At 40.9% G+C, this 26305-nt stretch overlaps 1 protein-coding gene across 13 annotated transcripts in view; it reads right to left on the bottom strand.

Annotated features, from left to right (window-relative positions):
- Positions 1-26305, bottom strand: part of Dlgap1 (DLG associated protein 1) — an 826285-nt gene that overhangs the window by 285035 nt on the left and 514945 nt on the right. For 6 of the 13 annotated variants that reach the window (XM_021186024.1, XM_021186022.1, XM_021186023.2 and 3 more), the window contains one exon: positions 24642-25685. In XM_021186024.1, coding sequence (XP_021041683.1) covers positions 24642-25616 — 975 coding nt within the window. In that variant the 5' untranslated portion in view covers positions 25617-25685. Of the gene's footprint in view, positions 1-19552; positions 19988-20028; positions 20177-24641; positions 25686-26305 lie in introns of those variants that run through there. The other 7 variants (XM_029471245.1, XM_029471246.1, XM_021186026.2 and 4 more) reach the window with 5 other exon arrangements.

Below are 26305 nucleotides of genomic sequence, written 5' to 3'. Positions count from 1 at the left end.
TCCCGCGCAATTGGATTGGAGCAGAAGCTGTGCTCCACTCACCAGAAGTCTTAAGATCCTGTGGCGGGGGTTGTGGGTAGCTGGCAAGTGTCAGCAGACCCTGCGCCCCAGCTGCCCCGGTGCTTTTCTGACCGGAAGAGCGAGACTTTCTTCTCAGGTGAGTCTATATATGTCAAGTTGACAATGAAACCAACCTTTACAGGAGAGTTCTTTTCCTTTGCTCTTCTCTTACTAAAACCCAGGTTTTCCTAACACTGTAATCCTTTACATCTCCAAATACTTTGTCCAGAAATCTTCCTTGTATTATACTGATGTGCTTAATATACCACTAGACCTTAAGGTCTTTGAATATATTGTTTGACAGAATTTTACATTTCCATCTCCTCTTAGTACTCACCCTTGAATATGTAGAGATCTTCATGTTTTTGTTACTTGAACTGATCACTTAAGTAAAGTTCCTTTAGGACACGCCTCTAATTTCCAGAAGAGTATCTACTTACTTCAGGAACTATTCACCATCAACAAGATGTTTAAATACCACTCACACACATATTATATATACACATAAACATGCATATACTCATCACAAACATTTTCAAAACCTACATATACTTAAATTGTTCTTCAGTCACAACCTAAATTTCTTTTCTTATGAATTCATTCCATGAAGAAGAACGGAAGTCATCAATACTATGATTTTTTTTTTAACATGGAGAGAAGGAGTCCTCAGTACCTTTATTTGCATATGATATGATTAATACTATGATTTTAAGGAACATTTTTATTAAACCTTTAGACTGTTTTTCATTATACCTTTGAGGACCAGTTAATACAAAGAGACAATGCACTATGATACCTAAGCATTTTTACCACTGGTGGAGGCTAGAAAATGTGCTATAATCTTGTTAATCTAATAACATAAATGAGGTTGAATTGACATGCTTTAATTCTGGCAATCCTTTCATTCTTTATAAATTCCTGTTATGTAAATAATTAACATTTCATTCTTATAGGTGAAAATATTTTATTATAAAACAATGATCTGAGAGGAAGTGGAAGCTGCAGAATGCATGATGACTGTACTCATTTCAAATTAACTTTATCTGAGTTTAAACAAAAAGAGAAAGGTGTTAAATAGGGGATTGGCAGAACACTAAATTATTTGCAAGGTGAGTCATATACACAAGGAAAACTCCAAACAAGGTAGGAGGCAAAGCAATAAAGATTATGTTGACTTCAAGGTCATTAGTGAACATGACTCCTGTACCCTGATATATTTCAAAGGCTTTACAACTACATATTATTGCTTATTCTAAGGATTTAGCACAAACTCTACCTCACTTGGCTATTATATGACTCACTATTATATTTCTCTGGGCAGTTAGCTGATATTCTATGAGTAGACCTTTGACAGAAATACAATTTCCTGCAGACCTGGTATAGTTATTTAATGTATTACCAAGTTGGTACACTCTTTAAATATTTAACCAACCTTGTAGACAACATGGATCTCATGCTAGGCAGAATTCTTATTCATAATACATCTGAAAGATGATCAGCAAGCTCCACAAAAATGAGGGTAGACAAAGTATAAAGTCAAATTGATCTAGAGAGGAATGTGGTTTGGGATTCCAAACTTACTTCTGTAAATCTGCTGTTGCTTACAGAAATGAACATTACTAAGCACAGTGAACCACCAGGCAGAGCTGATTTGGGCACAAGAATCTTCAAGAACTAAGGTAAGAACAGTTTGATTGGCTCAATCATGGTGTTTCTTTTTGAAATGAATAGATGAATAAATGCAGTTACAAGAGCTGTGAGCAATGGTCCTTTCATGAGCTGAGATCTGGTTTTCCATCCACATGAAATGATACCATATTGTTGCAAGTCAACCTTTGTAGATATGACTTTCTAAGTGAATCTCACACAGCCTTTGCTTGCTTTCTTTCTTTCTTTCTTTCTTTCTTTCTTTCTTTCTTTCTTTCTTTCTTTCTTTCTTTCTTCCTTTCTCTCTCTCTCTCTTTCTTTCTTTCTTTCTTCCTTTCTCTCTCTCTCTTTCTTTCTTTCTTCCTTTCTACCTTCCTCTCTCTCTCTCTCTCTCTCTCTCTCTCTCTTTCTTTCTTCCTTCCTTCCTTCCTTTCTTTCTCTCTCTCTCTTTCTTTCCTTTCTCTCTCTCTCTCTCTTTCTTTATTTCTTTCTCTCCTTCTCTCTTTCTTTTTTGTTTGGTTTTTTGAGACAGGGTTACTCTGTGTAGCCCTGCCTGTCCTGAAACTCACTATGTAGACCAGGCTGGCCTCAAACTCAGAAATTCACCTGCCTCTGCCTCCCAAATACTGGGATTAAAGGTGTGTCCCACCACGACCGGCTTCAGCCTTTGTTTTCAAAAACAGCCATTTCCCAAACCTGACTGTATCTAGCCATAAAGGTAGAACCTAGTTCTAAAATTCATACTTGATAATTTCTATTAAGAAAATAAATTCCTGCAAAGGAATATGATCTTGGAAAATGCTGAAGTAAATGTTTACAATACAGCTGGGTAACATAGACAGTGAAGAGACTTTGGAAATACAACAGCCTGGGGCATGAATTTCAATTCTATCACTTCATAGCAATATAATCTTGAACAAATATATTTCTTCCTTCTTAATAAAACAAGGATATGAATTATGACTCCAGAACCTTCAGAAATTCAAACACCACGAGGGCCACAGAGGTCTACAGAGCCATCTCAGCAAGTGTTAGTTCTTTGTTCTTTTCTATCCTTCTGTCTTCCTCTCCTCCCCCTTCATATTATTATTGTTACCATTATTCACTAAGATGCTGAGCTTCAATTGTCACCTTGATATAGCCTGGAATCATCCAGGAACAGTTTCTACGAGGGTCTGCCTGTGTTGAGTTGGTCTATGGAGGAGTGTCTTAATTGAATTGATGTAGGAAATCCCAGTTCATTGATGTGGTTGGTGCTGTTCCCTAGGCAGGGACTCCTGACTGATATAAAAAAGAAGAAATTGATCTGAGCGCAAGCAAGCCAGTCAGTGAGCACTGCTTTCTTTTTACTCTGAGCTGTTGATGTGACTAGCATAGTTGTTTGAAGTTTCTGCCTGGTTTTTCGCACGGGACCATGATCTGGAATTGGGGTGAAACAAATTCCTTTCTCCTACAAAATGCTGCCTTGTCAGGGTAATTGATCACTGCAACAGAATGAAAGTAGGGCAGTCACTACTGCACTGAGGAAGGTTCAGTACAGTGTGGAAATAAGAGGTTCTTTTTCTTTTTAATTAATTAATTAATTAATTAATTAAACGTATGACTACACTGTATCTGTTTTCAGACACACCAGAAGAGGGCATCTGATCCCATTACAGAGGGTTGGGAGCCATCATGTGGTTGCTGGGAATTGAACTCAGGACTTCTGGAAGAACAGTCAGTACTCTTAACTGCTGAGCCATCCTTCTAGCGCCTAGAACTATCTAATAAGCATCAGATAGGAAGCAAGGGGCTTGAGTGCTCTGAGAAAAGTCAATCCCTCTTTTTTAGATCACAGCTGAGGAAAACGGAATGAATAGAATGAAAGTAATGTAAAAATGTGTTAGTATGAGAGGAAAAACAGAAAATAAGATCTAAAATCAGTTAAAAACGATGGAAATGAGTTCTTATCAAATAACAATTCCAATGAATATAAATGGCTTAGATTCTCCAATATAAAAACACATGAGGTCTAAATGGACGAAGAAAAAGGATCTAGTCATATGCTGCTTAAAAAAGGCTGGTTTTATAGAAACACTGAATGGATGGGAAAATGTTGAGAATCAAGAGAGAGTAGATCTAACTGTATGTTCCTAGTCAAAAAGACAAAATTGTAAGAAGGTAAAAAAGAAACCAAAGATCATTATATAAAAGGATTTAGCAAAAGGATACACACTGGCTGGTTTTGTCTATCAACTTGCCACAAGTTAGAGTCATTAGAGACAAAGGAGCCTCAGTTGAGAAGACATTGTCTCAATTCGTGATCAATGAAGGAGTGTCCAGCCCATTGTGAGTGATGTCACCTGGAGTGGTGGTCCTGGGTTCTATAAGAAAGCAGCTGAACAAGTCACAAGGAGGAAGCCAGTACGCAGCATCAGCTTGTGACTCCAGGTTCCAGGACTGCCAGAGTGCCTGTCCTGACTTTCTCTAGGGACGGTCTATGATCTGGAAATGCAAGGGGAATTAACTCGTTCCTCCCTACCTTGTCTTCTGGTCATGGTGTTTCACTGCTGCAATAGGAACCCTAACTCAGACAGGATGTTGAGATATATTTATAAAAATATATGCATGCAAAAATGAACTGAAAGTGAAGATCTGCGATACAGCTTCCGGGAGGGCATTGGCTATGATGGAGTTGGAGGAAGCACTTGGTAATTAAGCTCTTTGAGTCACCTATACTATTCACACATGGTTGTAAGAAGTAATACAGAATGAGAAACAGTGGATTTAATGTGTCCTCTGTATTCAGACGATGAAGACAGTTGCAAGAAGGAGAAGGACCAGGGCTACTTGATCACGGTGCTCTACTGTTCCCACCAGCTCCCTGACCTGTGGGCCAGCATCCCTTGTGCTCAAGAACCAGTAAACTTTCTTCAGAAAAGAACCCAGACTCCTGGCATTATCATGAGGACTATAACCACCTCAGCCACACCACTGCTGATCAGTGCTCACAGTCTCTGCTAGTGCACAGCTTATAGGAAAGACACTCAAGAATGCAGACATAAAAGTCTGAGTTGTTGAAAGGTAAGCATGGAGATTGGGCTGAAAAATAGTGAAGAGAGATACCAATGCCAGGCCAAGGGGAGGCAAAACCATCTCACCCCAGTGAGATGAAAATATGGCATAAGAGCATAGAATAATACCTTCTATTTTATGTTATTGTCTATTTTACTTTGTATGCTTTATTTGCTTAGGTTTTTCTATATTCTAATTTTCATGATTATTTAAAACCTTGTACGTTAACTGTTAAGCTATCATGTTTTAACTTTCATATTGTTGGAAGAAACTTTCATATCTGTCTTTTTATTTTCCTATACATACAGATATTTGTAAATCTATCATAGCCTCTCTAGTGCCGACGTCATTTACTTTTCTTCTCATAGAAAGCAGAAAATGTCACACAGGTCTTGACATTCTGAAAGTTGGGACTGATATTCATGTTTAGGTAAACAAACGAAACATCTGTAAAGAAATTTCAGTGATAAATTCATCGACTGGATTCAAGAGCTGTCTACTGAATATTCTACCTGTCAGATAAGGATTAGACATTCTTCTCAAGGGCACAGAGACCTTCTCCAAAGTTAACACATTAGTGTATGGTCACATCAACAAATACATAAGAAAGAGACAATAAGTATCTCTCTGTGTGGGAAGTATATGGTTAAAGAACAAGAACCAGCCTTCTCAAGAACAAAGATATTAAAGTAATCCTTGTATCTTATCAGATCACAGTAGGAAAAAAAAAACTAGAAACCATCAGCCAAAAACCCAACCCAACCCAAAAATCAAAACCAACTGAGAAACTGTTCAGGTAGCCATGGAGACGGAGCAATAGACATTTGAATGAACAGTGGCTAGCTGAGAAACTTGGGAGAGAAAAATGAAAATTTCCCAGGATTAAGCGAAAACAATAACATTATGTATGAGCATATAGCCAGGCCTGTCAGAAGAGGGAATCTTATAAGCACCCCTGTCAAAGAATGATGCACTTCACAGTCATCCAGAAGACACCAAAACCAAACCCAGTACCAGGAAAGAATAGCAAAGACAAGGACAGAAAATAATGGAGCACAGATAAAAGAACACTGCAAAGAATCGGTAAGAAAGAGAGTAGGAAAGTGAACAAGAAACCCCTAAGCTAGCACAAAGAAAGAGTAGACACAAATTAATAAACAAAAGTAGAGAAAAATGGAGTTGTTATAACAGACTCCAATGAAATCCAAACAATTAGGAAATATTTAGAAAGCCTATATTAAAAAAAAAAACAACTAGAAAACCCATAAAACAGATACATTTCTACAAAGATGGATAAAAACTCATATGTTTTACTAAAATTAAATCTACAGGATAAAAACAATTTAAACGGATTTGTAATAGTCAGTGAGATTGAAGAGAAGGCAACCACACGGATTAAGGACAATTTAATACAAATAGTTCTCAAGTTGTTCCATGAAAAAAGGGAGAAAAGGAACAGTACCAAATTCAGTCTATGAAACCAGCATTGGGCTGACACCCAAGCTAGAAATAGACAGAAACTAAAATCTACAAAGAGACAAGAGTTCTCAACAAAATATCTGTGAACTGGATTCAAGAACACCTTAAGATCACCTATTACAGTCAGGTCGATTTCATCCCAGGGATGCAAAGTCGGTTCAATATGAATGTATCAATATCCTATGCTGATCCTAACTTCAAATTTTTATGTGTGTATATTTGTGTAAATGAGTGTGAGTATGGATGAGAAAGAGGACTACAAGAAAGGAACAAAGAATACTTTTTTAAAAACTATGTTAATATGTATGTGCACATGTGACCAAATGTGTTTTCACACAAATATTCATGTCTGTTGAGGCTTGAGGTTGGTATCAAGTGTCGTCTTTGATTGTTCATCACCTTATACATTAGACAGGGACTTTCACAAACCTGGAGTTCACTCTTTTGATTAGTCTGGCTAGTCAGCTTGCTCTGGGGTAAATCCTGGTGTGCTGTGATTACAACTGGGTCATCTTGTCCACCTGGATTTTTATTCAGGCTGTGGGGATCTCAGCTCAGGTCTTCTGAGCTGCCACGTGTGTGTGTGTGTGTGTAAAATTTAAATTTTTTTGAGACAAGTTTTCACTCCGTAGTCTCAGTAGTCCTGGAACTCACTCTGTAGACCGGGCTGGGCTCCATCTTACAGAGCTCTTCCTGCCTTTGCCTCCCAGGTGCTGGGGTAAAAGGCATATACTAGCATGCCTGGTTAGTGAAGGTTTCTTTTGGGGGAGGGGAGATTAATAGGAAACATGTTGTGATTAGAACGTGACTACTGTGAGAGGAAGGGAGGGGCAAAGAGGATCAGGCAAACAAGTTATGCAAATAGAAGCAATTTCTTTCTATGCTAATAGGAGGTAGTGAAGTAATATATGCATTCAGTATCAGAGCACCTCAGTACACAAAGGGAAGAGTAATGGCTACAGAAAGGGAGGGTAATAGGAGCAGCAGGGAACCTATCACTTTTTCTGCAATGGCTTTCCAGACAGAAAAATCAACAAAGAAACATACTTAAGCTGTGCTCCTACTGAGCACTCCAACAGTCACAGAATACATACTGAGTTCTACATGGAACAGTCGTCAGGAGAGTTGCTGTTGGACTTTAACAACTGTAGGAGATTGCATCAAATGTAGGAGATTGCAACAAAAGATGGAGATTGCAACAAATGATGGAGATTGCAACAAATGTAAGAGACTGCAGTCACAGTAAGTCTTTTCCCCACCATAAAAACCCTAGAAATCAGTTACACGAGGAATCTTAGAAACTTTACAACTAAATAAAATGCTTCTAATTAACCAATGGGTCAATGAACCAATTAAAAGTGAAGCACTCTGCTCCCAAACTTCGTATGGAATGAGAATGGCCTCCAGTGGTCTAGACCCAGGGTTGCTCAGGCTCTCTTCCTGTTGCCTGGGGATCTGGAGATGAGCTCTCAGCTACTGCTCCAGTGTCTGCCTGCCTACCTGCCATTATGAAGATCATGGACTGACCCTCTCAAACAGTAAGCAAGCCTCCAATTAGATGCTTCCTTTCCCAAGTTATCGTGGTCATGGTGTCTCTTCATAACAACAGGGCAGTAACTAAGACGGGATCTGTCAAAAGCCATTCTAGAAAGTAAGACTGAAGCAAGTAACATTTTTCATAAAAAGGAAGACTTCAAATAAATAACCTAAGGTTGGACCTCAAGAGAGTAATAATATATAAAAAAAATAGCCCAAGTAAAATGATCAAATAGCAGAAAGTAGCCAAAACAAAAGGAGTGGAAGAAAGGAAATAATAAAAATCAAAGCAGAAATAGATGAAATACAGACAAGGAAGATAATGCAAGGCATGAACCAAAGTAACCATTAGGTGAGACCAGTGATGCTTAGCTACAAAAAGAGAGAAGAGTCAACAAATTCAGAGGCAGAATAAAAGCAGACACAGTGCAGCAGATACTCGGAAGCATAAAGGATGCTAGTAGAGTTTGGTGATAGTAAGTATTGATTACAAACTTGACAGGATCTATGATCACTGATGAGGCCAGCCTGTGTATGCACCCGTGAGGGGTGTTCTACCCTGGGTTAATCGAGATGAAAAGACTCACTATGGCCTGGCTGGGGCATACACTGCATATAGAAGAGAAATCAAGCAGAACATGAGTATTCTCTTCTTTCTACTGCTCTATGGATGAGGGATGAAGAGATAGAGCTTTCTCACCACGACTGTATGCTGGAACTGCCTGGAACAGAATAAGCCCGTTTCCTCCTCAGTTATAGGAAAAGTAACTGAGACAGTTACTATACCGATTTAGATAATCTATGAAAAACTTGATGAATTCCTGGAGACAGAATCTGTCAAGATCATATTATAAAGAAATTTAAAAAGACATGTAGTCCAATTACAAGTTGAGTAAATTACTCATAAAAATCTTCCATAAGTAATTGCTTTAGGAGATAACAACCTGATGGTGCCATTGTTGAATTACATTCAACATATGGAGTACAACCAGTTCTTCTCAAATTATTCAGTTGAAGAGGATGGGGATTATTTCCAAAGTCATCTTATAAGGTCCCCAAATCAAACATAATAAAATTAGAAAGCACTGACCACTAAGAAACATGATTAGAAATTTTCTTAAAATTCTTAGACATGAGAAACAACAGCACATTAAAAAGACTGTTCATCATGAAAAACTGTGATTCCTTCCAGGCATGCAAGGACGCTGCAATACATGCAAATTCATGACTGGGATACCCTCCTAGAATTGGCAAAATTAGACACAAAACATGGCATCATTTCAGTAGATTAAAAAAAAAGCAGTCAAAACTCAACATCCTTTCATAATAAAACCTTCTAAAATCAAGTAAAGAAGGACCACACGTCATCACCACACCAGAAACATCCATGACAAAGCAGGGCTAACACACATCATCACCACACCAGAGACTGTCCATGACAAAGCCGGGCTAAGAGACTGGACACCAGAGTCTGAGAGCACTTCCTGGACACCTGAACAACTCAAGGATGCTCATTTTTATTATTTTTTCTTCACCACAGGATGACAATACCTGGCCAGAGCCTCTAGGTGAAAGAACAAAAAAAAAAAAAAAAAACAATGGTATCCAAACTGGAAAGGAAATAAATTAAATTGTCCCTCTTTAAAGCTGACATAGTATTATATAGAAAGTCTTAGAGACGCCACTGAAATTTGTTGGTTCTAACAAATGAATTCAGGAAAATTTCAGGAAAACAAAACAAAAACCATCCACCCCCCCAAAAAAAAACACCCATAAATTAGTATTGCACATAGCCAGTAAACCATTTACAAAAGAATTTAAGAAAACAGTCCACTTCCAATAGCTGAAGCAACATGTAGGCATGCATTTATGCTAAAAGGTAAAATATCCCTTCTCTGAAAATTAGAAAACATTGATGAAAGAAACTGAAAAAGACACAGATTAACAGGGAGATCTGATGCTCAATGGATCAGACACATAAATAATGCTTAATGCTCTTGCAGATTCACTGTATCTCCTATCAAAACACCAGTCATATTTTTCACAGAAATAGGATGTAACAATTCTGAAGTTTGTGTGGGACCAGAAAAATCCGAATGCACAAAGAAATATTGAGAAAAGCAAAACAAAACAAAGATGGAGGCACCGCATTACCTCTCTTGCAAATGGGTCAGTGAAGAAATTAAAAAAGACAATTTTAAATTTTCTAAGGCTGGGTGATAATGTGTTCCCAGTGTTCTCTATTCATATGATATGGTGAAAGCTGGGTCATCAGACAGCCCAGCAGTGGCTGAAAAACTACCCTAAAACAGCCAATGAGAAATAAGCCCAAAAACTTGGACATAGCTTGTTTTGACAGATGTTCTAGCAATGAAAATCAGGAAAAATGCTTAAAGAAATCATCTTGAGAAACTGAATGTTCACAGGTAAACCTTTATCTAGAATTAACTCAAAATGGACTAAAACCCTAAATATTATTTGGAAAACTATGAAAAGACTTGAACAACACAGGGGGAGTGGGTGACTTTTCCTTGACCTGGGCAATGACCTTTGTGATTTAATTTCAGAAGCACAGGTGACAATGGCAAAAAGGAGAAATGTGAGGATCTCTGTCTACACAGTTTTCTCTGCATAGCAAAGAAAACATTCCGAAAGTTCCTAGACAACTACCAACTGGGAGCCAGTATATGCAAACAAGCCACCAGACCAGCAGCTGGTTTCTAGAATTTACAAAGAACTGAAACACTCAGGAAGAGACAGACCCAGCAATCAAGTTTGGAAGTGAGCAAAAGAGAAACACTCTCAAAAGAAGACAAGAAAGTAGCAAAATGTATCTAAAACAGGTTCAGACTGGGGTTTATCAGACTAAGTTGAGGTTGCACCTCACACCTGCTAGGAGAGTCACAACCATCAAAAAAGCAACAAGTGAGTGCCAGCAAGTGTCAGGGACTGGGAACACTTTGTATTTTGGTGAAGGTGTAAATTTGTATAGGTATCATAAAAAAGTATGGGATTTCTTTGAAATATTAAATGTGGGACTGCTGGAGAAGTACACGCCCATGGCCACTAAACCATTCAGAGCTTCAACATACAAATCTGTATGTTAAAAAGACATCCTTGTTAGTAAAAATAAGTCATACAGCAAAATACAAATCTGACTGTTAAAAAGATATTCTGATCATTAAAATAATAGTCACGACATCCAAGATGTCCATTGACAAGTAAATCAATAAAGGAAATTGTATGGTAGACAAACAATGTCCATAGAAAGAATAAAATCCTGCCATCTCCAACAACAACAACAACAACAACACACACACACACCAGTGGGAAGGAAGGAATGGATAATGACTAAATAATTCCATCTATGTGTGGTAGGATGCTCAGAAATTATTTTGATGGCTGACAATTCTGTGAACACAGTTAAAATCATCAGCTTATAGATGTTAGGCTGGAGAACTGTGGGGTGACATGTGGGTTATATTTTGTTCAAATCTCTGTTTCTGGTGTCCATGTGTTCTCTGGTAAGCACCCAAAGTTTGAGTGGCGATGAGGCAGGTGATCTGCAGACCCTATTCCTTACTGAGGAGCCCACTGGCAGTTGATGGCTGCTGGAGGAATGTGGGTCCCTCTCTTTTGAGGTATGGCCACTTTTAGGATTCTCATGATCTGGTGGATGGCTCCAAGCCCACGCACATAAAGCAGCACCAATTGGATTAAGTCATTAATTATTAAGTCATTAATTATTATAGGCATTAAAAAGGAAGGTTTACAATCAAATTCCACAGAATCTGTAGGTGGAGTAAGCAAGACATGGGTCCAGAGCAGTCATTCCCGAGCACACAGATCACCAAGGTGATTGGATTCTTTTCATGTGACCAAGGAAAGAGTGTTACCACACAGGAGGAACCCAGGAAGACTTTCAAGTTGTTACTAATCCATCCATTTTTAAGATGGAGTCTTTCCAGAACTCAGTCTGCAAATGGATGACTTTGGGTGAGTTTTGGATCTCACAAAGTGAGATACAAATAAATTCCTCATAAGTAATAAGAAATTAAAAAAAGCGAGAAGCGAGAGAAAAGCTGAAGCAACAGGAAGAGGGACCGTTGCTCCATTTTCTTCTACCTAGTGGTGTGCATTGGAAGCAAAGGCAGAAGGAGAAGGGGGTATAATTAACCCTTACTGTTGGACTGATTGGCCAGGTTTGTTTTTAGTAGAATCGGTGAAGGAAGACATTAGGGTCCCATACAACACAGGCTCAGTCTTCCAAGTATTCTGAGTCCTATGTCCGTAAGCCTGGTGATGGGGATGGTTGCTGGGATATGGGCTACCAGAGACTAGGCTGGCCAGCCAGCCAAAGTTCTGTCATTGGAGGCTACACGAGATCACAGTTTCAAATTCCCCACTCAGGATAAGCCACAGGGACCAGTTTTTCAAATTGAATCTAATGAAGAACAGTTGGCTTTAGAATTACTTTTTAAAAGTAGCATGAAAGTCCAAGCACATATTTTCAAAGCGTTAAATTTGATAGGTGACTTTTTAAACTTTTTTTTATTTTTTATTTGTATTTTATTGATTTCATTCATGAGATCGCCTGGCACAAAATACATTCATTCTTTCTTTCTTTCTTTCTTTCTTTCTTTCTTTCTTTCTTTCTTTCTTTCTTTCTTCCTTCCTTCCTTGCTTCCTTCCTCTCTCTCTCTCCCTCCCCCCCCCTCTCTCTCTCTCTTTCTCTTTCTTTTTCCTTTTTCTTTTTCTGTGCAGTGAGTGCACAAGTCAAATAAGGAAGATCAAGCCCCAGGACACTCTTCAGCCTATGGATTTGAGTTTTTGTCAGCCTCAGCACACAGATCCCTCACAAAGAGCTCTTGCTTCTGCTGGATGGTTCGCTGCTTCATGAACGCCTTAGAGAGAGGGCAGGGCCAAGGGAAAATCAGCTATTTATAGGTGTTTTTTTTTGTTTTTGACTAAAAGTGTCTGCTCAGCATGCTATGGAATATTTCCAAGAGGTGGGAGAACAGGAAACTAAAATCAACTGGAAGGCTGGAGGAGTGTTATGGGGGACGGAATCTGCAGGGGAGTCCTTTGTAGAAAGCTCAGGTTTCATTTGCAAACAAATGACAGTTACTTTTTCTGACACTCAGAGAAGCCAATTAAACTTCTGCTACTTAATGAGAGAAGAAGAGAACGAGAATGAAAAGCCCATGAATTCTTCAAGTGTTGCAAGACACTGGAACCCTTAAAGGAATTTTAAAGGGGGAATATTTCTCTCTATACTTAATTCTTGATGGGACAGTTGCCAGCCAAATGATGCCCATGGAAAAGGCAGCAAGCAGGTGGGTTTCTAAGAATAGAATGCAGGTCCCTGTGAGTTAACAGGGTCCTGCTGAGATGAGAGGACATCTCACCCTCCACTCACCTTCACTTTTATAACGACAACAAAGAAAGATGGCTGAGCTCATCTGCATTTACAGGCAGGACACAATGCCATGAAATTCTGGGATCATCCCATGGATTTTACTCTCACTGGTTGGGTGGTCACGGGAAGCAAGTGTGGTAGAAAGACTCAGGACTGTCTGCCAAGAGACAGCTGGCTGAGGAGGAAAGCCTGGAGCTGGCCATGTTTCTGTGGGGAGGAGGTCCTGAGAGGGACATTTTGTTCTTTGGAATTCTACAGACTTGAAAGAACGATGCACCTGGCTTCGGAGAATGGGAAGGATGGCTGAGGACCTTGTGCAGGAACAATGGAGGATAAGGCCCAGGACCTGTTAGCACCATCCTTCAACTGTTGTGAAGGTCCTGCCTGTCTGGTTGTCATGGAGGAGACATTCCTCAAGAGAGCTAGTGAAGCCCATCAAGGATGCAATGGATGGGTGGCTCAGTGACCTGGTAGACATAATCCATAGGGGTTGTTGTTCATTAAACTCATCCTGCTGATTTGCAAGGCTGCCTGGGAGAATGGCATGGGGTTCCGGGGCAGGGTTGGCAGACTAAAGCTATAAAGATAAGAGCAGGGCTCATGTGAATAGACACTTGAACAGCTAGAATTGTTGTCTACCAGCAAACACCAGACTGCATGGAGCTCTGCTCCACCGAGGTGAAGATATCTGGACAGGCTCTTTGTGACCCTTTCACTTACACAGTCACAGACTTTCCATGCTTAGTTGGCAGCTGATAAAGGAACCGTCCATGATGTGATTAAGAGCTACCACCATCGGACATGGGATAGGGAGAAACGGGTGGGGTGGGCAGGAGGTTTCCTTGACCGCGGAATCAGACTGCCTCTTCTGACCTTGTTTTGAAGGAACAAATCAGAAGGGAAAGAAAAGGTGCCACCATACACGAAACAAAGAGAACATACAAAGTACGTCAGCAGCTAGACGTTTGTACCTTGAAAACCTTCCACACAATAATTTGAATTGATTTCCTAAATTTAGAGCTCTTCCCTAACACCCTAAAACAAATGCAGCCATCATGCCCATTATACAGAATAAGAAACAAAAGCATCAGTAATGTAGAAATCCAGCAATAACTTCAAAGCTTGGCTGAGCGGGTGAAGCCCACGTTTCAATCGGTTAGACTCTACTGCCCCCTACAGGACACTAAGCCTACAGCTCCGTAGAAGCCGTGGCTCTTGATAGATTCTATTGAGTTACTCTAGATGGAGCTCGTCAGGATCTCTTGGGTTGGTGCCAGAAATCCTCAGGTTTTCAGACCCCTCCAATGTCACTCTTATGCACAAACATATGGGAGCTATCTCTCAACTGCAATGACTGAGAGACACTCAGTGATAAAGGACTACTAAAGGGCTTCCATACAGGCTTCCATGGGATACGGCTGAAGTCACGTGTAGCCATGTAGATACCATGTTGTCTCAAGTCAGGTAGTGTTTTGCTGCGCACAGTTCTCAGCTTCTGTGCAGCTGTTCTCATTTTCCTAATGTATATTACCCTATATATCATTATAGGCATGTGTCATTTACATATGCCACATATATGTATCACATCACATATCTCTTTGGAAACTATAGATAACTATTGTCCGTTGTTGTCCCGGTGAAGTGAGGTGAAAGATTCTGACCAAGATGTGGATGCTTTGGGAGAAGCAGGTAGTCTTCAGGTTCCAGGCCCTGAGCCCTCAAAGCTTTAGGTGTTGGCTCTAAAGATCACATACCTAAAAAATGGATCTACCCTGCTCTGTTTTTCCTCTTTTGGACAATAATTCACCTCCAGTGAGCCATTAGAATGCAGAAAGGATCAGTCTCTAACAGGAGGAAGACAACCACTTTTTTCTGGGTCCGGAAAGAAGAGTTCAAAAATCTTATCATGGGGCTAAGGAGTTGGGGCAGCAGATAGAGACATTTGCTGTGCAAGCAGAGAATCTGAGTTCAATCCCTGGAGCCCAGAGAGGAAAGAGAGAACACATTCCCGAAGGTTGGTCTCCGATCTCCACCTACATGTGTGGCACATGTGAACATGCATCTCCACTCAGGCACTACACACACACACACACACACACACACACACCACACAAAAACAGTATATAACATGAAAATACAATATGCCCTGTGCAACCACAGAGTTACAAATTGCACACACTTACTTAGCTGACAAGGACACTTGTCTCCTATGAGCCTTTTAAAGCACAAACATGTTTCACATGTTGTCCCGGATCACCCTCCCACTTCCTCTTTGACCTCATTACCTCTGAAGACGGTAGTGCACATGAATAAGCGGGGATGTGAAAAGAGCCTTCAGGCTTTAGCAGAACGTGAGACACAGTGGGGAATAGAAAGCCCAGGCTGACAGACCAAGTGTCCACTTGTGTCATGTCTTCTGAGATGACGATTCTTGCCAAGCTATTTCCTTTTGTCGTTTGAAGAAAGCGTAAGTAGAAGTAAATGCTTTCAGAAGTTCGTTTTATAGGATGGTCACTACAGACCATCTATCTATGGAAGCTACAGTGTCCAGACTGTCCAGGGACATTGTGAATGGGAGGTTTACAAGGAGGAGTTTCTATTACTCAGAAAACGACAATTTAGAAGGAAATAAAAATAAGACGTTAAGCCCCTAGACAGTTAGGTCAGGGGACTGAACAATCCTGAAGGTTGATAATAAATTGTGGGTTTTCAAAGGCTGCAGGAAGCAGACGTTTTCTTTCATGGTTGTTGAATAGGTATTTGAATGAAAAGAACTAACACTAGGTCATCACACTGAGGAGTTAGGCCATTCCTAGATTAATGATCTAGAACAAGACAGAAAAGGTAAGGTAATGACTTTTTTTTTTAACTTGGATCAATGAAAAGAAGGCGGGGAGGTTCCTTACCTCATAGCTATTCTTCTGTGGCTTTTGTGAAATGGTCCAATTTAAAAAAAATCTGATTTCATAAATCAGAGATCAAAGACCTCAAAAGCATGCATGTGTTATGCAGGACTGTGGGCGGCCAGGTGTCTAAGTGGAGGTGAGGTAGATCCACACACCCGTGGACAGAATAAGCCTTACTATGCTTCAAAGGTAGTTTTTCCATTTCATAAGCATGGGTTCAGCTTTCCAGTTCATGGAGAACAATGATTATAAACTCTGATGGGACTGGAACAGTGGTCTAAGATATATGAAGTAAACATTGTGTATCTAGAAAACTCAGTATAGAAGTCTCCTTGGCTCAGACATCAAGTATGGCACAGCATTAAACTTGAAGACATGAAGAGAAGCATCTTTAAAGGCGAGCCCTGTATTTTCTTACATTTGTAGGATCATAGCTTCAAAAAAGAGTTCTTCTCTGTTTATGAAGGTGATCCCCGAGAGAATCCAAATCCTAGAAATAAGAAATTGGTCCAAGCAAGCATGAGGGATATATGATGCCTTTCTGGGCACTGTTCTCCCTGGTACCTCTTTTGATTGTGTTAACATTAATCAAATGACTCCTATGTCATCCTCTTTTAGTTACAGAGAGAGGGCTCAAGTGTTGAAGAATCCACTAACTTGGAAATCATTCCAACTGGGAATTGTTCACTGACAGAAACCAAAGCTCATTCCCACTGTCCTTCTAGTCTAAGAACATAGACGAACGTGTGTGTGTGTGTGTGTGTGTGTGTGTGTGTGTGTNTGTGTGTGTGTGTGTGNGNGAGAGANAGAGAGAGAGAGAGAGTATGTGAGTGAGTGTGTTAGTGAGTGTGTGTGAGTGTATGAGTGTGTATGTGTATGTATGTGCATGTGTATGAATGTGAATGAGTGGGTTTGTGCATGTGCATGCATGTGTGTGTGTGTGTGTGAGAGAGAGAGAGAGAGAGTATGTGAGTGAATGTTAGTGAGTGCGTGTGAGTGTGTGAGAGAGAAAGAGTATATGAGTGTGTGTGAGTATATGAGTGTGTGTGTATGTGAGAGAGAGAAAAAGTATGTGAGTGAGTGTATGAGTGTGTATATATATGTATGTATGTGCATGTGTGTGTGTGTGTATGTGTTTGTGTGTGTAGAAGAAAAATGCCCTCTGTGTTATGATGCCATTCATGTGGCATGTTATGGTCTGCTGGTGGGGTGAGGGTCTTGAGAACTAGGTCAGTGGGTCCTACAAGCAGAGCTAAAACTGCATCTGCTTTTGTCCCTTTAGACAAAAGTATGGGTTTAACTCTTCAGATGAATGAGTACGCTCTACAGCAATGTCATATAACTCAATGCAGATTATGAACATTAACTTAATTATGCCTGAAAAGGGAAGATTTTTCCCTCTCCACCAAACTTCCCTGGCTAATGACAGAAAATGTGTTAAGTGGTATTGTGATTTTAAAACATATGGAATTTGAGATTCCTGTGTCTTAGAGCCATAATACATGGCAACTCCACATGAGTCAATCCTGCCTGTGTTCTCTGGCCATGGACCCTAGCAACACACGCTCTTCCAAAGTGAGTAAAATAAATGATACTGAGCTTAATTAATCAAAAGGTTGATTGCACTAAACTCTAAGTCACAATGATCCACTAAAAGACACTGAACTCCAAAAATGGAGAAAAATAAAACCTAATTCCAAACCAAAATCAGTGTGTCAGTGCTACCTAGACCACTTACATAAACACACACACACACACACACATGCACAAACCCATTCACTTACACTCATACACACATACATACACATTCACACATATGTACACACATTCATACACACTAACACACATGCACACACACATCTACACATACACTCTCACACAGGCATGCACACACACGCACAAACCCACTCACACTCATACACACTCACACATATGTGCACACACTCACACACGCCTGGAACAAGAAACTGATATATTCTGCTAGTCACATGTCACCCTGTCAAGTCATGTATGCTATAATCTCAAATGCACTAGAGTTTAAAGATGAGTCTTTGTCCAAAAGACCAGTAAGCCCTTAGTTGTCATCTTTAACTGTCATCAACTAAGCAGAGCTCCAGGGAGAGCAGAAAAGGAGAAACCAAGTGTATGGCTGCTGAGTGGTCCAGGGCTGGATTTTTGCAAATGTTTACAGAAACCTCTGGCTGTGGCTTGCCAGTTGTTTTTAGTGCCCAGTAACAGTGATATCAGGACATCAAGCTGTTGACCAAGAATAATGAAGTTTCCTTTAAGAGGGCTTTTCTGTTATCTCATACTGTCCATCTCCCTCTGCTGACCCTTTCTGGACTCTTGATTTCTTAGAGTATTTTTGCCAGTCGTTCTTTGCTCCCTATTAATAGGACAGAGGCAACTCTGAGAAGCATGGAGAATCAGAGTAGAGGGCAGAGAGCGGCAGAATTGCCAGGGTTCTGTAGGTGGGCAGGAACCCCATGTTCTAAGTTAGCACCTAACCAGAGTAACCTTGCCCTTGTGTCTCTGTGGAGAGGCATCTCTTCTAAGACCAGTGAAAAATAGGGAGGGAATTGTATAAGTCACAGATAAAATATACTCAAGTTCCTTAGCAATCCAAATTAAAAATAAAAAAATTTATTAATGTGGTTGACAAGGTTTTTAGACAAGGCAGCCAGCAAATCAACTACTCACATCATAAGCAGAATTGCAGTTTTATAAAATTTTTGTAAAATAGTTAAAACTGAAGCAGTATAATTTAAGTTTTCAGACAAGAAAAAAAAAAAGAAGAAGAAGAAAAGAAAAAAACAAAACAACAACAACAAAAAAAACTCAGTCACAAAAAGAAAACGCCCACCGGGCAATGATGGAAACAGTCTTGAGACAGATTTGAAAAATAAATGTACCTGCATTTTAAAATAAAATCCTAAGCTCACGTTTGCTGGGAATGTTTCTTTAGGGATCTTTGCGGGCTATCATGCAAACAACAGAGGAGACAAAAACAAAAACTGCTCCACAACAACAACAACAACAACAACAACAACAACAAACAATCCCATCATCCAGAGAATTAAATTCTGAAAAGGAAGATAAAGCGCTGAAGATTCTTGGTCAGAAAAATGACTGATTACATCCCAATCAGCAGACATTTACATCCTCTAGTCCCTCATCAGACTCAACAAGACCCCAGGAAGCAGGATTTCAAGAAGCCCCCAGGCAGAATGACTTCTAGGCACCTGATGTCCCCACCTGATTCACACCTGATTCACATCTATACATACATTAGTTTGTTAGCTCTTGCGGACACACTAAGCATTGCTTATAGAGAGGAAAGAAAATAACAGCACAACTGAAACTCTCCTTCCGCTCTTGCCTTTGCAAAAACCACTTCCAAACCAGCTGCTCTCAGCCATCAGATACAAAGTAACAAAAGAGTTGTTTATACCCAAACCTGGTCAGTCCTTCCATTTCGGGAAACTTGCACGCAAACTGAAGAAACCCACTCAGCCTTAAAAAGGTCGATCATTTTGTTGCCTACAGCTTCATCTCTGAGAGCTCTGGCTTCCTCGGTCCTGTCTGCGCTCTCTCGCTCGCTCGCTCCCTCTGTGTGTCTCTCTACTTCCACGGAGAGGGAGAGGTTTCCCTTCCCCTTTCCTGTTTCTGCCGCTGGATGAAGGATGAATGCTAAATACAAGATTCGAAGGGATTTTTTTTTCTTCTTCTTCTTAGGTGAACAGTTGGAAATCTAAAACCTTTCTCTTCCGAATGGCTTAATATGCCACTCACTCTGCACAGAACATTTATAGAAAGAGGCATAAACACAACCAAGAATTCTACTTAAAAAAAAAAAGAAAGAAAGAAAAGAAAAAGAAAACAACCCTCCCCCGAGCCTATTCTGTTTACTTAACTATTAGCACTTACCCTGAGGTGTGCCATAAATGCTCTATTCCAAATGTACAAAAGCCAACCACATCTCAGCTGAGAATTAAACAGTTTTAATGTCTTCAAATCCATGCTCTTGCTCCAAGCCCTGATACAGGCAGTCACTGGCAGCTGTACAACAGTTCTCAACAGCAGACATCTGATTCTTGACATTTAAAAATAACAATATTGGGGGAATGGGGAGCCTTTTTTAAAAAGAATTAACTAAAACAGCTTGTGAGTGAGCACATATTACCCATTGAGTATATTGATTACAGCGTACAGTGATTGCAAGCCAGTCATTGTCAGTCACAGGTTAGACACATATCGACCCCTCAGGTCTCAACACAGTCATGACAAGAAGCTGCCTTAACTTCAGTCTGTGTGAAACTCTCCAAAGACAGAAGATGTATTTTAATATTTAAATTCCATTTGGTGAATACGTATTAATTAATATTCTTCAGTAATTCACTGGTTACTCATTTATTTTGGAATCAAATGAGGGATTTTGCTTTCCTTTCTGCTGGCAGGCTAATTCCAGGTTGGCATTCTTTTCTTGGCATGGGCATGTTGCAGGTCGAATGCACACGAGTTTGTTTTAGAGGAAGACAGACAATAAAATAAACCATACATTAACATCTACATCTGAAACATATTAGAGACCTGGAGAGACCTGGGGTCAGCTGTTGGCTGTCCTGTCTACTCTGCATTCTTTGTGTCTCTGTCAGCCTTGTCTGTAAAGCTAAATCAAAGGAAGACTCCTGGGAAGAAGTAATAGTGGAAGGGAAGCAGGATGAATACAATACGAATTTGTTAGGCAAATAGATAAAAATATCAATGACCAGTGAACACGAATATCAGAATGGAACTCCATTTTTGTTCAAGAAAAAGTTGTGAAAATATTTGAAGCAAATGTAATCTTTTATTAAGTTGTTTTGAGTATTAAAGGAGATCTAGATGGTTTCTAACACATAAAGGGCATGCGATATAGATCCTCTTTCTGTATGTGGAGAGGATAGGGATTGACCCTGGTGAATGGAAAGAATTCAGACTTTAAAGGGAAAATAATTAGTAGTCAGTTTGCCATCTTGCTATGTGCCCTTGGTCAAGTTATTTGATATAGTTTCCTAATTTTTTTTCCTTATGAAATGCTTTTTAAAATTTCAAAGAACAAATGATATAACATCTGAGAGGCATCTGCCTACAGCAGACATCTGTGAACCCAGAACCACCGTCCTTCCAAATCTTAGAGATTTCTCTAATTTGTACACTGAGGTGCTCAATTAAAAAAAGATGTGCATAGAGATTAGAGCTTTCTAGAGTCAAGGGCCTTGTTTTTCAGTAGATGAAGTAGGCTTCAAAATCTAAAGGATGGCTCCAGTTAGCAGCAGATAGGGACTAAAAGCCTGGTGTTCCCTGTGGAACTGAGCTTTGTGTGTTAACGGAACTTTGTGATATGATGCTCAAGATGTCAGCAGAGCCAGCTTTAAGTCAACCAGCCCTACAGTAATATTACTAGAAAACAAAACAACTCGTTTTGTTTCTCCAAAGTTGCTTCAAAAAAAATGACTTGATACATGAAACTGTCCCACAAGAACAGATAGGGGCCAGATAATCCTATTTTCTGAGAAGAAAATATGATACCACCAGGATATCACATTCTTTCTTTTTCTAGAACTCAGGGGGCATCGCCTACTCTCTTTTCTAGGCTCAGCAGGCATCTCCTACTCACTTTCTCTTCACAATCATTCAGTATTTAGCTCCCTAGAGTGTTCTGTGCAAGAACACTCTAGCCTCAGCACAGCAGGCAGGAAGAAGTTGTGGTTCTCCATGCTCACTGCTCACTGACATGGCGGTGCCCCCTCCTAAGACAGAGAATCAGCCTTGTGCTTTCACGCCGAAGGCCTTCTACAGAACAGGAACTCAGTCAATGCCAACATGTATTAAATAAGTTGCAACATAGATTCCAGTGCATATTTAAAAGGATAAATAAACACAGATCAGGATTAATTCTTGCTCAAGCTATGAAAGAAAATATTAACTTTTTGACAGTTTCAAGAATAATAATAATAAAAAAATGGTACCAAATAAAGTTTCCATTGTTCCAGGTATCAAGAGGAGAACGGGGCAGAGGGAATCTATTGAGATCTATTGAGAGAGATCTATTGGCCTCTGTGTGCCTAAGCGAGTGACAGATACGTGAGCGGATGATTCACTCCAGTTTTTCTTATAGCTTTCTTAAATATTTTATTTAAAAGAACTAGCCTAAAGATGGTAAGCAATTTGAAAGTAGAGGTTTCTGGTCATGACAGTGTGAGAGCCACTGACAAGCACGTATTAAGTCCCACACTTGATACTTAAAAGTTAATTCTGAAGTAACTGCAGAATGTTTACAATTATTCTACTTTCTTCTCCCCTACCTTTCAACTCAGCTTCTGCATGAAGTACCGGATAAGCCCAAGTTTCCGCCTTATAACCTCCAGGTCATAAGTCAAAATACCTCAGTATTTTATTATATTTTATTTTTATTTTTTATTTTTTTTATTTTTTATTTTTTATTTTTTTTTTTGCTTTTCAAGACAGGGTTTCTCTGTGTAGCCCTGGCTGTCCTGGAACTCACTTTGCAGACCAGGCTGGCCTTGAACTCAGAAATCCGTCTGCCTCTGCTTCCCGAGTGCTGGGATTAAAGGCGTGCGCCACCACTGCCTGGCGCCTCAGTATTTTAAAGCTTCCGTTTCTCCCTTTGTAGATAGTCTTATCAACCCAGCTCTTGGAACACATTCACCACAGTGTCCAGTGGGCAGTGACGTTGTGGGTCACATCCAGTTTCTTTTTCTTTTGTCTGTCTTTGCATACTTTACTCCTTTTTTGAGATTTTTGAATTTAAAGGCATTAAAAAAAAGAAAAAAAGAAAATAAACTTCAGGGTGGAGAATGTAAACTTTTGTACAAGTACCGGTGAGCAAACGGAACAACGGCTGGCGTCGGACCCATGGATGGCAACCTTCTAACTCTCATTTTGTTTACCCCACTGCAACAAAGGGCTTTGACAGTCTTACCATCTAAGTCTTCGCATAGAAAACATGCCAGTTTCTAAGATATCTCTATCTCCTTTCCCACCCTTTCCTCAAGACAGCTATTTTTTTTTATCAAAGTACTCTCAATATAGCATAAATGTCTATGCTTAAGTCATTTTTAAATCCTTAACTTACAATTCTTATCTTAGAATGGTCATTTTATGAAGAGTCTTGGGTTCTAGTCCTACTTCTGCCTCACGCTAACAGTATAACCCACTAAGCTTTCATTTGAGTTCACTTTTTTTTTCTATACTAAGTGGGTTCGATGAACCTTTTTAGCTCGAAAGTTACCAATCATTCTTGGCCAGCCTGTATGTATGTATGTATGTATGTATGTATGTATGTATGTATGTGTGCCATGTGTGTGCTTGGTGCCAGCAGAGGTCAGAAGAGGGTGTTGAACCTCCTAGGACTGGAGTTGCAAATAGTTGCAAACCACTGTGTGGGTGTTGGGAACTGAACCTGGATCCTCTGAAAGAACAGCGGGTGCTCTTAACCACTGAGAAATCTCTCCAGCTTTTCTTGGTGATCTATTTATACACAGAGCAGTCATGCAGCAAACAATGCAGATCTACCTCCAGTGAGAAACTCGAACATGCCTTGCGACATAGGAGTTTCTGCTAAACTTTGGGCTTGGGTCCTGTCCCTGACCTTGCCCAGCAGTGCCAGCCTAGACTGTTCTCAGGGCTCAGGACAGGCATTCCCCAGAAAACTATATTTATCAGAAAGGATTTAATGTGGGAAATATAACCGCCTTCTCCCTCGAAGAATTTTTCCCGGCATATTTTTCTGACGGAGAGAATGGAGATGATTATGCTAGGCTTTTATGGTCTTGTAAAAACTTTCTCTGAAAGATATAGGGACAGCAGGAAAGAAAGAGAAATGGACGCTCTGAAAGGGGGCGGGGCCGGGAACCCACGAGGTTCATTATGTGGAGTCTTGTGTGTCTTAGGAAAAAAAAATTCCCGGAGGCAGGAAAAGAGGGAAGACAGCTCTGCCTGCCTGCGCTGATATTTTTATCCAGGTGAATCTCATTTAACTGAGCTGGAGGCAGAAGGGGAAACGGGAGTAGAAGTGGAAAGGGAAGAGCCGCCTGCTTGGTGGCTGTGTGTGGGATTTATATGCAACCACTAATTGTATTTTACTGCACTGATGCTTCCCCGGCACCCCCTCTCCTCTGTTGTCCTGGGCTTCTGCAGCTGTGCTTAGCGGATCCCCAAACTGCCTCCGTCTCCACCTCTGCAGGGCATCACCCTGCTATTCTGTGTCTTGGAAGTGGGGCAGGCTGGAGATCAATTACCGCCACAAGGAAGACGCATGCGCCATATCTAATAGCTAAATAGAAATGAATGAAGTTGCTAGAAGATATCTCCTTGAGTTTTCCTGGTAGCTTTAATTAATCACTGAAATGGTAAATAATCTGGCCGAGTTGATCTAGACAGTTCAGAATAGAGCCAAGAGTAGAACCCAGGAGCAAAGCCCACACAACCCAGTCATGAACAATTTTACAGCATCTATCATTTAACATAGATAGTACCTGTAAGTACTGGCAGGACCGCTCTTGTTGACAAGCTTCGGACTTCACCATGGCCTGATCCATGTTCACCGAGGCTTTCTGATAAACCTCTCGGGCTCTGCTCACGGTGAGAGTGGAGGACCAGGCACTCTTCTTCAGAAGCGGGGCATCCAGCGTGACTGGCAGGTTGGCACAGGTGGAACACTTGATGTCATTGTTACTCCGGGAAGCCTTCACTGCCTGCTCGCTGATGGTGTTGTAGGCTTCCATGAAGTACTGCGAAGCGGAGCGGTCAGGACACCTGCCCATGGTCATCACACCCGAGGGCGTGTGGTAGAGGCACATGTCACCATCCAGGTTGTCATCTGAACTCCACCAACTGGGAGAGGTGGGGGAGGCGTTAGAAGCATTGGATCTAGCCTTGGATTCTGATCGCCTCTCCTTGCTCTTGCTGCGCTTGCCATATCTCAGAGTTTGCGACTCATCAGGGCTAGCCTTGCCCCCGTTGACGCTGCCTTTGGATGGCCCCTCCAAGGAATGAGACTTAGTAAAGAGCTTCTGGACCGAGTGGACCAGGTGCCGGATGCGGCCGGGGCTATCGCTGCGATGCTCCACAGCGGTGCGCTTATACTGTAGAGTGTGATAGCCATCGCGGCTGAGGGGCAGCTGCCTCTCAAACTGATCCAGCAGGTTGGTGGGGAGGCGATTCGCCTTGGTGGCCAGGGTGCGTGGTACCAGGGCACTCTCGTCCTTCAGCTCCTGCTGCGAGGTGTAGTGCCTGCGCGGGAAGGTGCTGCTGGCCAGTGGGTCGCTGAAGGGCCCTACGCACTCCGCCTGGAAAGAATTCCGCTGGGTGTAGTAGGGATGGTCCGCAGGGTGGTGGTCTACGGGGCTCAGCAGGTACGGCTTGTGGTCTGAGTGGTGTGACAAGGAGTCACAGGCTGCCTCGCAGGTGATCCCATGGTGGTGGCTGCGGCTACCGGATAACCCTTTCATTGCTGACTGGAAGCAATCGCAGGGGTCATGGGAACCCCGTTAAGTTCCAGACCCGTCTTGGGCAAAGACCTGCGGAATGAAAAACAAAGACAAGGAGTTAGTGTTTTCCTTGGCACTGATATATACTGCTGTTATCTGTGACTACACATTTCTGATGGGTTTCTGGGGGAACTTCAGGCTGACCCTAAAAACAGCGTTCACTGGAAAGGTCTTTCTCACCTTTGTAAGGGTCTAAGGCTCACCCTGGGTCAAGGAAACTGTGAAATAGAATTTTATGGCTGTTTTATTTTCTGAGACAGACTCCTGCTACACAGCCCAGGATAGAGCACTCAATCTTGCCTCAGTCTCTGAGGGATGGGAGTACATTGAAGTCACACGGCACTGGGCTCAAATCACTGCGTACTACCACTCTAGGCTGAGATCACTAAGTATCATCACACTGGGTGGAAGTCATTTCCAAGTTCTTTGACACGGTAACTTTTTTCCGTTATGATCCCTGTCGCTGAATGTATCTTTCCTTGGCCTTTTCTCCAATCCTTCTTTACATGATTTTTAAAAAGGTGTTTAATTATTTTTTTATTATATGTAGGTGTGAGGGTATGAGCTGGAGTGACAGGGGGATGTGAGCTGCCCAGATTCAAATGCTGGAAATTGAACCAAGAGCAATCTTCAGCCTCTGGCCCCAATTT

This window comes from Mus caroli, chromosome 17, assembly GCF_900094665.2.
Source record: "Mus caroli chromosome 17, CAROLI_EIJ_v1.1, whole genome shotgun sequence".
NCBI classification, from domain to species: Eukaryota; Metazoa; Chordata; class Mammalia; order Rodentia; family Muridae; genus Mus; species Mus caroli.
This window is presented reverse-complemented; position numbering and strand designations above follow the sequence as displayed.